The sequence below is a fragment of the Polyergus mexicanus genome, unplaced genomic scaffold, assembly GCF_030449975.1.
Source record: "Polyergus mexicanus isolate NDT 795.1 unplaced genomic scaffold, iyPolMexi1.0 SCAF_1, whole genome shotgun sequence".
In the NCBI taxonomy this organism is placed as follows: domain Eukaryota; kingdom Metazoa; phylum Arthropoda; class Insecta; order Hymenoptera; family Formicidae; genus Polyergus; species Polyergus mexicanus.
Window position 1 is genome coordinate 4,338,613 of NW_027223321.1, and position 16,750 is coordinate 4,355,362.

Genomic DNA, 16,750 nt, shown 5'->3' on the forward strand with positions numbered 1-16,750 from the left:
AGAAAAATGATCGATGAGTGCCATCTTAAGTGAGGAGAATTTACCTAAATGAAAAAGACGGGATAGCATGATTGGCTACGCCATATTGTTATCACTTTTTAATAAAGACTATGTTCAGGAATTATGCCAACCCTGCTAGTAACATGTTGTCATTCTTGTTCACCGAATATTCATAGTTAATTCCGGAACACAGCCAAAGTGAGATATTTCAACTTGAAATAGCGCAATTACATTATACACACACACACACACACACACACACACACACACACACACACACACACATATATATATATATATATATATATATATATATATATATATGTATTTTATAACCAAATACTTGATACGCTGCTTTCGTGAATGTAAAACAGCAAACATGATGGAAAAAACAAAGCCGCAATAATCATAATATGATGTACTCCAGCATTATTCTTATATTTGTTAAAAACTCGCACAAATACATTTTCTCATTCAGTTATTTTTAAATGCTTAAATTCCAAATAAAACTGAAAATTACGAAAAAGATATCAGTAGAGATTTTGAATACGTGAAAGAATGCTAAATCAAACTAGTCTCTGCTGATGTAGAAAAGAAAGATCAATCGTATGAGCCTTTACCTTTTTTTTATGTTTATTTAATTAATGTACAAAACTAGACAGAAAGTTTGTCTCGCAAGAAAAGCGATGGTAATCGTAGGTGCGTTTATACATTATGTCGAAAACGGTAAAATAGATAATCGAATATACACGCGTAATGTAAAAATTCGACGATGAAAGATAATCTATGAGAATTTAACAATTTTATTTGAATAATTATTTATGTACCATGCCCAGCTTTTATATACGATTTATCGCCGCGGCTATTGCTAAAATACTTATATAAATGTGCGTCCCTTTATTTGTTTGTTTGTAGTGCACAGATACAATGATGGGATTTCTTAAATAAAGTAGCTTTTATTATAAGACAAAAATACATATAGATTTATATAGGTAATATCCGTACATACTGTGTGCTATACAAACAAAGTGAATTTTATGTAAAAACACATATGAAAACTTCGTGTTTTTTTTGTTTTGTTTTTTTTTGTTTTTTTTTTAATAGCAATGTTAAATCTTCTTTGCAGGTACGATCTTGTAATTCATTATGAAAAAATCTTTATAACGTTAACTTTGTAAAATACTATCGCCCCTTCGTAATAAGTATACCAAGTATTTTTGTTTAAACTCGAACGATTATTCGGAACGATTTCTATACGTTAAATAATCGCACAACAGACATTTTATTTTGTTTCGTATTTTTCTAATTGATATCGAGAATAGGTATAAATGTGAGTCAAAGTAGTACTGTATCAAAATATATAATCGTATAAAAAAATTTTTTTTTTTTTTAATATTTGATCTCGGAACATAATCATTTACGATAACTTTCATTGCTAGATCGTGCGTCGAGTTCTACATTAGATTCCTAATGTATAATTTAGATTCCTAAAGTTAGCAAATAAAAAAATATTTTATCGAAAATATATTATTTTTATGCTTTTTAGTTACGATTGGCGACGCGCAAAGAGACTCGGAAAATATAAAGAGGCACTTTGCTCCATATTTGTTTTCTGCTTGAAAAAAAGAAAAAGTATTTTAATTTAGCCTATTGTGTACGTAAAGCGTAAATATTTTATCACATATCTTATAGGCAAATAGACGCTGACAGTAGTAGATAAATAAGAACGTTGTTGCGTATTAAGAAGTTTCCCACCCGAAACGGTGTTGATGTTCGCGATGCTCCATTTTTATACGCTGTACCCTCTGCGTTCGGCATTCTTTATCGAATTCGCCAAACATAGCGCGAAGATGATGCCGATCAGCTAAGAAAAAATTGAATAACACACACATACAATAACTGTAAAATATTTATACGCGGGAGCAAACGAAAAAATTGAAGAGAGCAAAAAATTTATATATATTTGAATACCTGAATGATAAGAAACTTTTTTGAGCTTAGATAGATGCAAAATTATTATCTTTTATCGCATCTCTCTTTTAGTTATCATATCTCTTCGATATATATTATATATATATATATATATATATATATATATATATATATATGATAATTTTATTTAATATCTTTATAATCTTGTGCGTGGAACTTATTTACCTCGATTGCAGCGATAACCAGAGCGATGCCACCTAATATTGCGCATGCATTCTTAAAAAGGTCTATTAGCGCGTCTACGCAACCCTTGTCGTAAGCTTCATGTTGGGAACATATTGCATTTGCATCGTTTACATCTTTACCGCAGCAACTTCCCGGAATAGTCATATTAAGAACTTTGTTAAAATCTGCAGAACTTTCAATGCCACAGCATTCCAACTGTAAAAATTCATTTTACATAGAAATTTTGATTATTTATAAATCCAAACATGTATCTATCCATTTAAACTATTTTCAATGTTATATGCAGTTATTATATTCAAGATCTCTAATAGTATTTTACTCAACTACGGCTTAGAAAGCCGAAAATTCAAATAACAACGCAACATAATATATTGTTTTATATGCAAAAAGACTATTATTTCGAAGAACCATCTTACTTCTTTCTGTATTAAATCTACAAACTCCTTCTGTGGTTTATCTCGGTAATTGTTGAAGATTTTGAATGCATATTCATTCTTAAACTTGATTTCATCGGCATTCTTCAGTGCGACAAATGTATAGATCGCGACAGCCACTTGTATGATCAGGATCGTTAAAAGTAAAGATGCAAACTGCGTAGAAAATATATCAGATAAAATTGTCGTGTGTTAAATGATTATGCTGTTTGATTCAAGCATAATAATCGTAAATGTGTAATGTAATTGTTTGAGAAATATACTGTTAACAATGCAATAAACTCATGCGAACATATCTTTGAAATAATGAATAAATAAGGCAGAAACTGAATATAAGAAAATCAGTAAATATAATAAATTTGTCTTCACGCTTTAATTTCATAAATACGTTTGTTTCAGTTCTATAATATTTTCAAATTTATAAATATATTAAATTTGATGTTCCACTTTTGTTTAATATTTAAATTACTCAATGTATCATAGATAAATTTGTGCAATGCACGTAAAAACAAATCAAGATTGAAATTGATGAAAGATTTACCGTGACGATCATGCAATGGCTCTCGCGAATCGCTCCACAGCATCCGAAGAAGGCAATGACAAAGATGATGCTACCGATGACGATCAATGTTATCGATGGGAACACAAGATCACCAGTAATCTCTTTCATCTCTTCGGCATACTTTTGACCTCCTATACGCACTAAAACGCCTACGACCAAGATAGCCAGCCCGCATAACTGCAATAAGAGACATATCACATATCATCATACACACATGTATCATCATCATATATCTCCAATACCTTTCTGTTTTATATAATTTAATTCTGTTTTCTATTACTTTTTTGCTATTTTTAATATAATTTCATAATACACTTTATTTTATTAATAAAGCTTATAATGTGTCTTTCTCGCCATATAGGACGAGGATGATTATTTCACGATTTTCTTTTTTATATGGAAATTAATGATAATGATCGCAACGTATATATAAAAATCACAGAATATGCAATGTATTATTATATTAAAAATATATGACAATGTAAATTATTACAGATATCACATAAACGTTATAACAATATATCACAAAAATCATAATATATTATAAATATAAAACTGGAGATCAATATATATATATATATATATATATATATATATATATATATATATATATTCGCGAATGTAAAATTTTTTTCTAAGCAATTTCTATTATACTTGCATGCATTTATGTAGTATTTTTGATCTCGTTACTACTTAAATATATAATCATTAATAGAAAATCAATCAATCAAATCACGTACAATATATTTTAGAGCGAGTTTGGCCACTCGATTGCTAATAAGCTGTTGTTGCCAAGTTCAACATTGTTGCCCAATAATATAGGATAGAAATAGATAAAATGTATAAATGAACGTACATTTACTAATATTTACGTTAAACGTCCCCCGATATCTAGAAATAGTCCTTGAAACATTGCCTATGCGTTATTTTTACGTATTGCTATGCTCTCTCTCTCTCTCTCTCTATATATATATATAATGTGGTCGATCTTGAGATCGCCACAGGTGGATTAATACATTTACTCAAGACGTAAGTGAAACGCGAACGACGAACGCTCTAACATATGTGCGTTCGTCCGATCGAACGATTCAACATCTTTAATAATTTCCGTCCTAGTTTCAGAATAATCAGAACTCTATTGTAAAGTACATCGTCTATAAAATGACGCATGAAAAGGCACAGCTCAAGGAAAAAGGAGAATTCTCGGAATATTGATGATGTCAACTGGGATTTTATTAGTGGTCAACAAAAAAAAAGCGATAATAATGGTCAATAATTAATCGCTTTCGTTAATTAATTTTAATTACTTTTGGTTTTATTTCAGGACTCACTGAGCACGACGATTGTGCATTTGGTTGGGAAACATTACTGCAGAGAATACGATCTTTATTGCGGCAGGATATCGAAATTATGTGCATTGAATCAGTGTGAGTGATAAATGTGTGTATACGTTATACACACGTGTGCGCTGAGATGACATCATCGTATTCATTCTCAGATAATCAACTTTCTTCGAGATTAAGCATGCTTGGCGACGCCGATGTCCCCGCTTCCACGGAAACAACTCGTATTTCCATATTTTCTTTGCAATTGCCCCAATTTCGAGATGATCGTTTAATATAAGCGTGAAATTTCAGTTAAATGTAGTATTTTGAGATAAATTCTTATTGGCCACTTTTAATGCCGAATGTACGCAATAGAAGTATCGAGGTTTCAAAGAGAATCGAGACGGATTTTTCATACGGTTACTATATGATGATCAATAAGAGAAGTATCGATTGAATGGCTAGAGGATGACTGTTCAAGGTCCGAATTAAATATTTACTCACGTTCAGAAAGAGGTCGAAAACGCATGATTCACCTCGTTGCACAATATGCGAATGCGACGTATAGATTTTTCGATATACGTATGTGAAAGATACGAGACAATATATAATAATACAGAAATGTTTACGCTCTTCTTTGATAGAATTAATATTAATTTTAAAATTACTTGAAACATCACACATAGATAATACGATAAGTAATCTATTATCAAATATAGACTTGTTTTATATCATTTGTAAAATTAACAAGAATGATTAATAATATCTGAATTACATGTATCTCATAAAATTCTTTAGCTCCGCAGATATTTTCAGATAACGAATGTGAATAACAATTAATCATCGCCGATAACTAATTGGGGAGCTTATTTTGAGGATCATGTTTCCGCACAATGATTCGCGTTTCGAATCTGTGACAAAATCAACAGATGAATTTCGCAACTTTATAAATACAGGTCTTTGAAAAAATATATACATACGACAGTAAGATTACCCGCGTAAAATAATACGGTTATTTATATTACTTTTTTTTTCCATATACTGTCTCATTTTTCTCTTTCATAAAATTTCAGAAAACATACAAAAATAAAGAATTGTGAGTTTCATAACAAATTTAATGCGCATTGAGATCTATAATCACGAGTATGCAGACATGTAAATGTTATAATTATGGAAAATGATACATCGGGGAGTGCCCATCAGCGCGCGCATTAGCCTAATATCAGGAAACCTGACGAAGAACGGAAATAACAAATTACAATATTATGGAATACGCAATATAATACGAATATACAGAAAATTCATGCGCAGAGTTATACGGAAATCACGAGGAAGATATCTTTCATCGTAAAAATAAAAACTCAACATAGATAATTCTTGAGCGGGAGCGACTAGCTAGAATAATCAATATTAGAAATATTCAAAAAAGATAATTCCTTTTTAGAGAGGATTAAATAAATTTTCTCTAATCTGACAATGAGAGAAATAGTGATTCTTTTAATTATTTTTATTCATGCCCGATATTATTATTCATGATTTAATAGATGTGATATATTAATTTGCCAGAAACAATATTTCAATAAAATATTAAAATTGGAGAAGTCAGTTTAATTTATAAATAGGATTATCCGATTCTCAAAGACTGGCAAATCGTAATCCTATATCCTTTTCTCGGAATATAATCGCGTTGACAGCAAACATATCGTTTAGATAACATTTCGCTATATAATTAAATATCAATAATAATCAGAAACAAACATGTCACGAAAATAATCGATAAGACGACATATGATACTCAATGCTATCTGTAAAAAATGATTATATCGACATTCGAAAAAATATTAGAATAAAATGTCACAATTTTAACTGCACGAAATTTTTTTTTAATGCAGCTATACAATTAATTTTTTAATGCGAAGTACATTCGCATCGTTTATTAATCTCATTTATAATTTTGCAGCGTATATTATCTCGTAAAAATTATTGATTATTCTAAAAAATTGTGTGTTGCAAATAATTTTGAAAATAAGATCTGTTACTTATGTGTTCGGAAAATTTCGTCAATTTATATCTGAGAAAAACGTTGCCTTTATTAGATCATTATAATCTGCCTTAAATGTTAAGTAGCTTTTCATATATAAATATATTGCTTGATAAAACATTCGCCCTCGCGAATTGTTTCGTAAAACAAGATTGTCGAATATATCAGTTTTCTTGAGCATACCCAATATGCAGGCACGTTGCACAAGTTTGCATAACTAATCGAGAAATCGTAAAATAAATAATAACGGAAACGGTATCCTGGTTGTATGTCGCGGCTTTTGATAGAAGAAAAAAACGCAAAAAACGATGCAATTATACGCGTAACCAGAAACATATACATAAGCACTACAATGAACGAGTAACATTGAATATCATCTTTTTTTTGTATCATTTTTTTTTTGTAATGTATATCAAGGATATAAAAGAGCTCATAGAGCATTGTTATGTGTGTTTGTGCAATTTTTATTATTGAATATGTTAAAAAAGAGAAATTAGAACATTGTCATATATAGCGAACTAATTCATTAACAAAAATACATAATATATTTTATATCGAAGCATCGAACAATGTTTTTTACACGTTTTTGTATAACAATAAGATCTCATCTCTAAATATGATAGCTACTTAACTAAATTAATAGAGTTGTTTAATTAAATTAATAATAATGACTTAGCATAACATGATGTGTTCCTTCACGCATAATTATGCAAATAACTTCTAGTTACTTTATCCATATTTGAACAATTAAAACAATGCTATTATTAAATAATCAACTAAAATATAAAATAAAAAGAAAATTGAAAAAACCTGATCCTAATGATAAAGAAATAGATAAAAATAGATCCTGATTATAAAAAACGAGATAAGCAACATTTATGATATATGCCCGTTACATCATTTCACATGAATTGTTCGATAAATATTCATCGATTTTATTCATGATAATGAATAAACGTCAATGATTAATTAATTTGTTAAACAGAATATTCTTTTTGCTTTATCGAGACAATTGTGGCTCGACCTATAAATAGAAAATTTACATATACAATAATATTTTTCAACATATCTCATTGCAATGATATACGGCCGTTTATCTCTCAGCGAATAACTACAATTAACGAGACTAAACAAAGATGTTTTATAAAGGAAATAAATCGTGCATTAAGAAAAATTAATTTGCGAAAACGAGTCAGAGAAAAGGTGCTATAAGAAATGGATAAAGTCATTCTCAGGAAAGCAATTATTATCTTTTTCTTGCAATTATCTTGACCTTTTCGTGACGTTTCAGATTCTCTCGCAAGCAAATTCATTGATGTCAAAATGCATGTTATTGTGTGCAAAACTTATCAATCGTGATTTTTTAAAAAAACGAAACGCACAAAAAAAGGAAAACACAGTAGAGATAGATTTAACGATTAAGATTTTTCCGAAAGAATCGAACGAGCTTTGATTCTCCAATGGGAGATAATAAATATAGAAAATGAAAAGCGTGTAAAATATCTTCAAAACTTCAGATCAAAAATAAAATTTCTGGCAAAACAGAAATTGGAAAACGTCTGATTTTTAAAGAAGCATATATATTAACAATTCCGTATATATAATTAAATCTCATACAAAGAAATTTCGATTAAAAATTTCAAATTTATTTCGATAGAATGATCATAATGTATATCAATAAATATTATAGTGACCATTAATAGCGATGATAGATTAATCTTGACATGTTTCTCGATCACAATTTCATTCCTCATTAATTTATGGAAAATTTCTTACGCGATCGATATATCCATGCTGCTTTTTTTTTCGTGATAAAAGATTATCTCAATGTTTTTCTTCAGTCTATCGCTGCTGCTAAAGTTCGCGTATCAGTGCATAGCCAAGCAACAAGATCATGTCTGTTAATTTTAGCTACTCTATATATAAGTGTCTGTTTACTTCTACGAAACAAATGTATCTATCATCGGTACACGATAGATGGATAAATAAATGCAAACGAGGCGATATTAAATTACGCATAAACCTCAGCGAACAAGAATGTTGATAAGCAAATACAATGTCACAAGTTACCACAAATCAATTACTCAATTAATCTAATAGATCCTTTTCTTTTTATTAGAATTATAAAAATCTATTCCAAGTGTAAGATGTGAATATAATTATATTATAATCAAATAATAAAATTATGTATTTATGTCGAATGTATTTTAATTGAAACAAAATTAAATCTTACGCCAATTTTTAAAATAATGATCTAGCAATGGTATTTTTTTCTTCGATGCGTATATTAAATCGTATATTAAATTTACGATTACAGATTACAGATTAGAAAAGAAAGAAAATATTTAGCAATACCGATAATATATAAAATACAGGATTTTACACTCTATATTCTATACGCGATCAAACAATTATTCCTAGATTATTTCTCTTGGGATACATCCTCTTTTTATCCAGAGACGTACTTTTAGAATAATAAATTTACGATAATTCAAAATAATGATTTCAGCCTTCACTTGTATCATCATGTATCATATATCGACTTTCGACGAGGGGAAAAGATGAGATGGGAGAGAGATACCATAGAGTTTCTCTTACGCAACATGATTCTTTGTCCTCCGACGACACAACAAAAGAACGAGTTTCATGGGCGTTTGGCAAAATTCAATGGGCGATGATGACTACGACTATGTAGGAAAAGAACGAGAGGGGAGACCTTGGGAGTAGTAAGAAACGATTATTGTGAACAGGCCACGGTAAGCAAACCGAGCGGAAAGGAAGATCGTAAAGAAGGAGTCCTCGTGACGTTCTCAAGAATGTATCGAGTGAAAATGTTTCAATTACGTCATCAAGGATATTATCTTTTCCTCCGAATTAGGATCAGTTTATCGCAAAGAAGATGTTGCGCAATTATGAGTGTGTATGAGTTTTTAAATTACGCGACTTAAAGAGCTATATACTAATTGATACTTTGGTGAAACGATTATACACGTATCTCTTCTCCTTTTATCTTTCTGAACACATTAATGCATGATTTGTCGTTTGTTGTTACAAGTATTGTTTTTACTGCCAAGAACACAGCTCTCGACGAAACTTTTTCGTTCGTCTTTTCATTATTATTTGTAATTATTTTTATACACGACGAGATGTTAAAGGCCAGAAAGAAAACCATGATCGCTACTGCTAATGATAATAAGATTACAATGCGATAACAATGAATGCAATGGATTGGATGACTTTATCGATTGATAAATGAACACAATGATCGTTCTAGTCGTAGACAGAGAATAACAAAAAGTATGAACTATATAACTTTTGTGACAACAATGAAAATTCAAATAAATGTTATTTGATAACGTGCAAAGATAAATCGATATTCGCGATTGAAAAATTATGACAGGTGCAAGCGAAGAGATATGTAACACGTTCATTACGAGGTTTATATACGACTGGCTGTTGTCAACCTTGAGGTTTTCTCATTATGAGTCACGTTTACGTTTACGCGAAGACAGTTCTATATACTAAAAGCTGACTCACACGTGAACACATCTCTCTCTCTCTCTCTCTCTCTCTCTCTCTCTCTCTCTCTCTCTCTCTCTCTCTCTCTCTCTCTCTCTCTCTGTCTGTCTGTCTGTCTTTCTCTCGCTCCAAAATCAATTTACACAATACATTTATTGATCTAAAATAATTTAAATTTTATAATTTAGAATATTTAGATGTTGCTAAAGGAGCCATTATAAGACGTTGGGTCTTTAAATATTTAAAAGGAAAGTCGAAAACACACATATGCAAGAATGTACAATCATATGATCTCTCGTGGATCACGTGCTAACAAATTGCTTTTGTACCATCAATAACTATGCGACAAAATAGTGGCAAGTGACATTCTTTATTTAAAGAGATCCTTTATTTTATTCAATGAAAAGGCATTTCTTGTATCACACATATCATATAAATAAACTAAACGTTCAATATCTTTTTACACTTGTTGCAAAATTCTTAGAAAATGTTATTGTAATAATAATCTCGTTACTATTGTACCACAAGAAGACGCGATTCACGCATTTCAAGGTCGAAGGTACGCGAGATTGAGCAACAGCATCACCGACCAATTCGCCGAACGAATCGGTAAAGAAATTCTACGAGAAACTTGTTTTGTTTTACGTACAAAAAGTGGCATACCTCACATACTTTCGCAATTTACAACGTTAGATGCACCATCGTTCGATTTCGATCGTTTCACTCGAGCATTATCTTCGTGTCGGAGAAATAAAGCGAGAGAACGCACGGAGACGTCTATTCGTAGACGTGATAGCTTTTATAGAGCTAAAAGTAGTCTCTGCAACTCGCGTAACGGAATCTTGAGGAACCCGAATCCTTTAGACGGTACGAACGATTGGAACTTACGGCGATTTTGCAGTCGTTAAAGAGACGAAGATAAAGGGCCTATGTAACCGTTTTACTTTCACGCGATAACATGTAACCCTCGAGTTGGACGTTTTTATGCCGACAGTTATCGCTAAAAGCGAGACATAGATATGATACGGTGTTATCTCTATAAGGTTATGATGCCACGCAACGTCTCCCACGTCTCCCTTTCCCTTTTTTTTCTCATACTTACCACAAAAATGAAATTAAATATAAAGAGCAGATACTTGATCATTCCCATTCCGCACCCCATCTTGATCGTTGATTTTCTAATTCAATGGTCAGAAGTGGAGGAATTTTGCGAGGACGATAAATCGAAATTCCGATCGGCGGTGGGACGGATTCACTCGCGACACACCACGACACGATCGGCGGTTCGAATTTAACTGAGCTCTATTCAAGCGCCGCTTCGCGCGGCACCGTCACGACGATGGCGCCCGAGTTTATCCGAAGTTAACCGAAAGAGCGATAAAAAAAAAGCGCGCGCGCGCCAAAATTGCGCTAGATGTCGTGGAATTCGTTTTCGACAAATACATCGATAGAATATTGCCATTCATATTATCTGTGTATTGTGAAATGTTACAATCAAGCAGTACAATATTATTCCTATTTATAGAATACAATAATTTTCATATATCTTTAATTAATGTGACTGGAAATAATAATTGGGGAATTCTGACATGAATCGCCGATGATTAAATAATAATATCACAATATATATACAAGAATGATAAGATTTAGTAGCTGAGAAAAATACAATCTTAAGTTAATGTTATTTTAAATAATTAGGAAAGATTTTAAGTAGAAATATCTGAAACATGAATAAAAATTAAATAGAAGTATCATATATAATTATTTAATATCAATTAATAATTTGATGAAACACACACAAAAATATTTATGTGATATCATATTTATTATTTATTGTAATTGTATTTTAGATCAGGAAGATCTTGATATTCGAAATTTTTCTTAAGTTAATTTTAAATAGTACAATATTGTCTCAATCTAATCTTATTTGCCAAAAGTAGATGCCAAATTATAATTAAAAAAATTTGATTATCGAAGTTTCGAATTAATTTGATATATTGTATAAGTTAAATTTTTAATTATACTTGTAAAAATGAATAATTAGCACTAAATTAAAAATTTTTTATGTCTTGAAAGCGAAAGTTTTAGATTAAATATATAGAAAGAAGTAATATCTTTATAAATTTTTAAAGAGGGATAAATCGAGATATAGATATGACGTGTGTGATTAACGGGAATTTAGTCATCAGTATGAAATGCTAAATGACGTCGCTCTAAAAATATGTAGTTGAACTTCGTTTTCATTGTGCGAAATATTTCTTTAAATGAAATAGATAAGAAATTTGTTGAAATGTAACACTGAGAAAATTATCTTAGTGAAATTTATTTTGTCATATTCTAATTTTTTATTCATTTTTTGTAAATTATTTTTTAATATATAAATTATAGCCTTGACTGTAAGGATAAGGAAAGATAAGTATCAATGGGTATTAAGTCGCCTACTAAAATATCAAAACATCTTACTCAAACACATTTTTCTTAAAAAAGATTGTACATTCACGCGTTCTTAGTATAAAATAGTTTCCATTTTCATATACAGCACATATTACATTCCCAAAAACAAAAAAAAATTTGCACATTTAATATTAAGAACATAACGAAAAGAATTCGAAAAGGAATCAACAAAAAACATAAATAAAAAACTATAAGATATATAAATATGAATAAAAGTAAAAGAAAAAGCTGCATTCGTACTAGTTTTCCGATTATTCCGACAACGAACTTATCTCTCCTGATTGCGTTTCGTTAGTTTATCTAAAGTCAAGTGTTCTTAGATATTGTAAGATATACGAGAATGATGCGTATATACCGGATATCTATGTTACTTATGTCGTTGATTGTATAAAGCATTGCACGGTGCACTTGATTGCCTATGACTTTCGCATATTGTTATAAGATATTTTAAGTACAAAAACTAATCTAAAAGATGCAGACTTTGATATTATGCTCATTATACGTTAACAAACGGATGCTATATTTCTTAAACAAAATCATAATGTTCGTAGTGGGTTGACATTGCTAAATAAAATAAAAAATTAACAAAATATAAAACTAAATTTAAAAAAGCCGATATGTTGGTCGACTATTAGAATATAACAGCAGTAATGATAGGTAAACAATAACTTGACGCTATTTTTCAACTGCGAATATTTCAGTGTTCTAAACTATAAAAAATCGGCGCGCGCGCGCGCGCGAGATATTTTATTTAAGAGATTTAAGAAAGGCAGTAAGAATAAGATGAAGAGGGCTAGCACCATACAAAATAATATTTTTTCTTTCTTCATACAGAGAGTGAAAAATATTTTAGAGATAAATTTTTATGTAAGTAAATTAAAAAATTTTTATTTTCGTTTGATTTTAACAAAAATTTCAATTGAGATTTACTTGTGAAAAAAATGAATGTCAAAAGTTGCAACGAATAATTATGCGATCTCGATATTATATCCGAAGAAAAATGGAGTCGCAAATTTCTTCAAAAAATAAAATATTTGCTAAAATATTTCTTCACAAATCTGGAATACTCTGTATGATAGGAGTAATATCAATATCACCTGTACCTGTATCTGTACCTGTATACTGTAGATATTGTTACCATGCGAAATGTATTTCGCATATCGCAGTGACGCAACATCCGTAAATGACACACATCTTCGTCCTTCGCGGTTCGCGGCGTTGGCTAGGACTTGTCAGAATTGTGCAAATATTTTGATCGATGTGTTAAAAGGACGTTCTTAGTATCCGGCTCTTGCAAAGACAAACGCTTGGCTATTTCCGATGCCTTTCTTCTATCCATCTTATCTTTGTAAATTCTGGCATAGCAAGTCGTACACGCTATGAAAGAAACCTGGAATTGAAACATCAATTGTATGATATATTGATTCGTAAAAAAAAATTCCGAGAACGAGATTACGCACTTGTAACAGCACGGAACACAACGTAAGTAGAAAAACGTGAAGGAGGATCGATTTTGTCCGATTTAACACCACGTGCTGACATCCCCGCTTGTAAATAGTAGTACAAACGCCTTCAGTACCGTTGTCGTTCTCTAGGCTCGTCGTATTGCAACACGACCAAGGAATCGCATCCATACCACGATAATCGGAAGGACCGTCTATTCCGCAACAATGTAACTAAAATTAAATTTAATTATATTTGTTACATCTTTTTTTAATTTCTCTCATTTCGTTTTATTTCATTAAAATTGTTTTATTATATTAAGTTTATTAAACGTAAAATTTGTAGAAACAAATCTTTATAAAAGAAATATAGATGCTTCAGATAACCGCGAAATATTACGAGTCTGTGTATGTGTTTATTAAATATCATACTCGTAAGAAAAAACTTAATATTTAAATATGTGAAAAAAATGAAATTTTTACGGTAGATTGCATATGATCCCAGGTAGATTTCTCATCCGTGATTGCGAGAGCAAAGATCTCATCGTGTTGCGCGGATGGCAAGATCTCCACTTGTTCGTGTCGTACCAAGGCCCAAATTCCGACACCGGTTTCGACCAGAGCGATAATCGATAATGCTATGGCAAACTGAACATGTGGAAAAAAATTAAGTATATTCATATTTTTTCACTTAGAATTTAATTTCTATTTTTTTTCCTTTTTTTTTTTAATGAACATCAAAGAGAGAAAGTGAGAAATCGACTTACAATGATGACTTGGCCTCTGTTGGAAAAATTGAGGAATTGCCAGATGAACCAACCGATCCCGCAGGTGATAACGCCCATGGCCAGCAAAGTGGCGGATGAGCCACACACGTTATCAGGTGTGACCGGCGCATATTCATGCAGCTGGTAAATGAAATAACCGGCGAATACGCTCACGATCGCGCCGGAAATCTGTGAAAGAAATGAAAGATTCTTTATAAATAATAATCATTCTTGATATTCATATTTTATACAGTATGTTGTATCAAAATATATATAACAATGACTCGAAAAGATATTTCTCGAAACTATCTATTTTAATCAATACTTGTCAATCATGCCGCGCGCTTGTATAAAAATAGACTTCAAGATAAAAAGCGATTTTTCGAAATGATCACGTTCTCTTCTCCGAAATGACAAAGTAAACTTATATAGATGATGTAAGCTGTATAATGGGAGTCACTGATAAAGAGAGAAGACAAAGTCTTATCTAGACAGGCGTAATATATATAGTTTGATTAAAGTAAACTACGTCACATACTTCGCATCACTATCACGCTAATATCACGATTGCTATCTTGAATGGAAAAATAGGTGCTAATTATTAAATATCAGTGGGAGATTTATCACGAAATAAATTTTAATATTGAGAGAGAGAGAAACATGATATTTCAAGTAAATACATAAATAACATCTAAGTAATGCAAATTCAAATTTATAGAAGAAAAGAAAAGATTATATTATTATATTGTATATTATCTCGAAAATTGTCGCTTTGTTTCAGCGATATTTTTACGATCATAACGGAATATAGTGTTAATTAAGGTCGTTCTGCAATTGTTATAGTGTCTCCTTCAACTCTTATTGACTTTTATTAATCAATACATACGTAAATTAAGAGACCATGCATTTTTCTAATTGAGAAATATCAAACGATAAAAGAATTGTTTCAAGAGCCAAAATTAACTTGATATAGTTTGAAAGCCCCGAGTATTTTATAAATAATAATTTCGGATAATGTATAAAAAAAATTACAATGTCTATCTTTCTTTTTTAATGTTTATAATTATATATATCCATAATTCCAAATATACTGTGCGAATGTGTGTAAGTTTTGTATTTCGAAAACGATAATTATAGTTTTGAAAGTTGAGATTTAATTATAACAAGATACTTAAAAACTAAAACGTGATTCTTTTCGTTTTAACAAGGAACAAAAAGTTTGGATTGTTTTTACAATAAACAACTGGCTTATATAACAATTCCCATTAGAACTCTTAATAATTTAATCCTCTCTTTTCACATTCGTCCCAATAATATATATTTACTCGATTACTCCCCAACACACCCAACATAAGTATACATGCACATGCACCGATACCACCACCACAGGCAAATTATGGTCCGGATTGGCGCCGAGCACAAAAGCCACCAATTACATGCGACCTCGGCGACAGCTACAGCTGCGCGATCGATCATAATAATAGAAAGTCCGACTAAATCCCGATCAGCTGATTGACAACACGGTGGACAACTGCGCGACGAGGACCGTTTCGTCCGGTCGAGATTCGATCCTCTTCACGCGCAATTGTCACTCGCGATGGGAGATCGCGAGAGAATGAAAATAACGATGCTAAACAATGATGGATTCGGTGAAACTTACGCCGAGAAGGATCGCACCGGCGATCAGGCAGTAGCGGAAGCAAACGAACGCCCGTTCGCCCATCGCGTTTATAAATAGTGCAACGCGACAGGCTGCTATTCGCACGCGAGCGTCCGATGTTGTTGCGTGTCCGTCGTCGCCACGGTGATCGGATGTTAAATGGCCCTCGTTGGCACGCGGCAATATGCGTGCAACGCGCGCTAAAAAACGACGCGCGTTAACCAATCAACCGGCCGCTTTTCCGGAAGCAGATATACCCACTATTTGCGGAAAAGCGGGAAAGTTGATTAGTCACAGTGCGTCTTTAAAAAAAAATGACGATAGATTTATATACAATATTTATTAACTCTTAAATAGACTTTTATTAA

At 31.4% G+C, this 16,750-nt stretch overlaps 2 protein-coding genes across 5 annotated transcripts; both read right to left on the bottom strand.

The window, feature by feature from the left end:
• Window positions 1-598: 598 nt before the first annotated feature.
• LOC138932306 (tetraspanin 6) lies at window positions 599-11,365 on the bottom strand. Of its 2 annotated transcripts, none has more exons than XM_070293998.1 (5): window positions 10,723-11,048; window positions 3,154-3,351; window positions 2,595-2,768; window positions 2,158-2,373; window positions 599-1,864 (listed from the first exon to the last, which is right to left on the bottom strand). In XM_070293998.1, exons 2-5 carry the CDS (start codon window positions 3,280-3,282, stop codon window positions 1,790-1,792), a joined length of 594 nt encoding a protein of 197 aa, XP_070150099.1. In that variant the 5' UTR covers window positions 3,283-3,351; window positions 10,723-11,048; the 3' UTR covers window positions 599-1,789. The 2 variants fall into 2 exon arrangements, with proteins under 2 accessions (XP_070150099.1, XP_070150091.1); XM_070293990.1 differs by lacking the exon at window positions 10,723-11,048 and adding an exon at window positions 11,162-11,365 and having other exon boundaries at window positions 606-1,864.
• A 395-nt stretch (window positions 11,366-11,760) lies between these two features.
• LOC138938154 (23 kDa integral membrane protein) lies at window positions 11,761-16,608 on the bottom strand. 3 transcript variants are annotated; one of them, XR_011447650.1, is made up of 6 exons: window positions 16,383-16,608; window positions 14,723-14,911; window positions 14,439-14,603; window positions 13,974-14,189; window positions 13,629-13,903; window positions 11,761-11,779 (listed from the first exon to the last, which is right to left on the bottom strand). XR_011447650.1 is itself a non-coding variant. In XM_070304938.1 (5 exons), exons 1-5 carry the CDS (start codon window positions 16,443-16,445, stop codon window positions 13,736-13,738), a joined length of 801 nt encoding a protein of 266 aa, XP_070161039.1. In that variant the 5' UTR covers window positions 16,446-16,608; the 3' UTR covers window positions 13,225-13,735. The 3 variants fall into 3 exon arrangements, 2 of the variants coding, with proteins under 2 accessions (XP_070161039.1, XP_070161052.1); XM_070304938.1 differs by lacking the exon at window positions 11,761-11,779 and having other exon boundaries at window positions 13,225-13,903; XM_070304951.1 differs by lacking the exons at window positions 11,761-11,779; window positions 16,383-16,608 and adding an exon at window positions 16,048-16,125 and having other exon boundaries at window positions 13,225-13,903.
• Window positions 16,609-16,750: the final 142 nt, after the last annotated feature.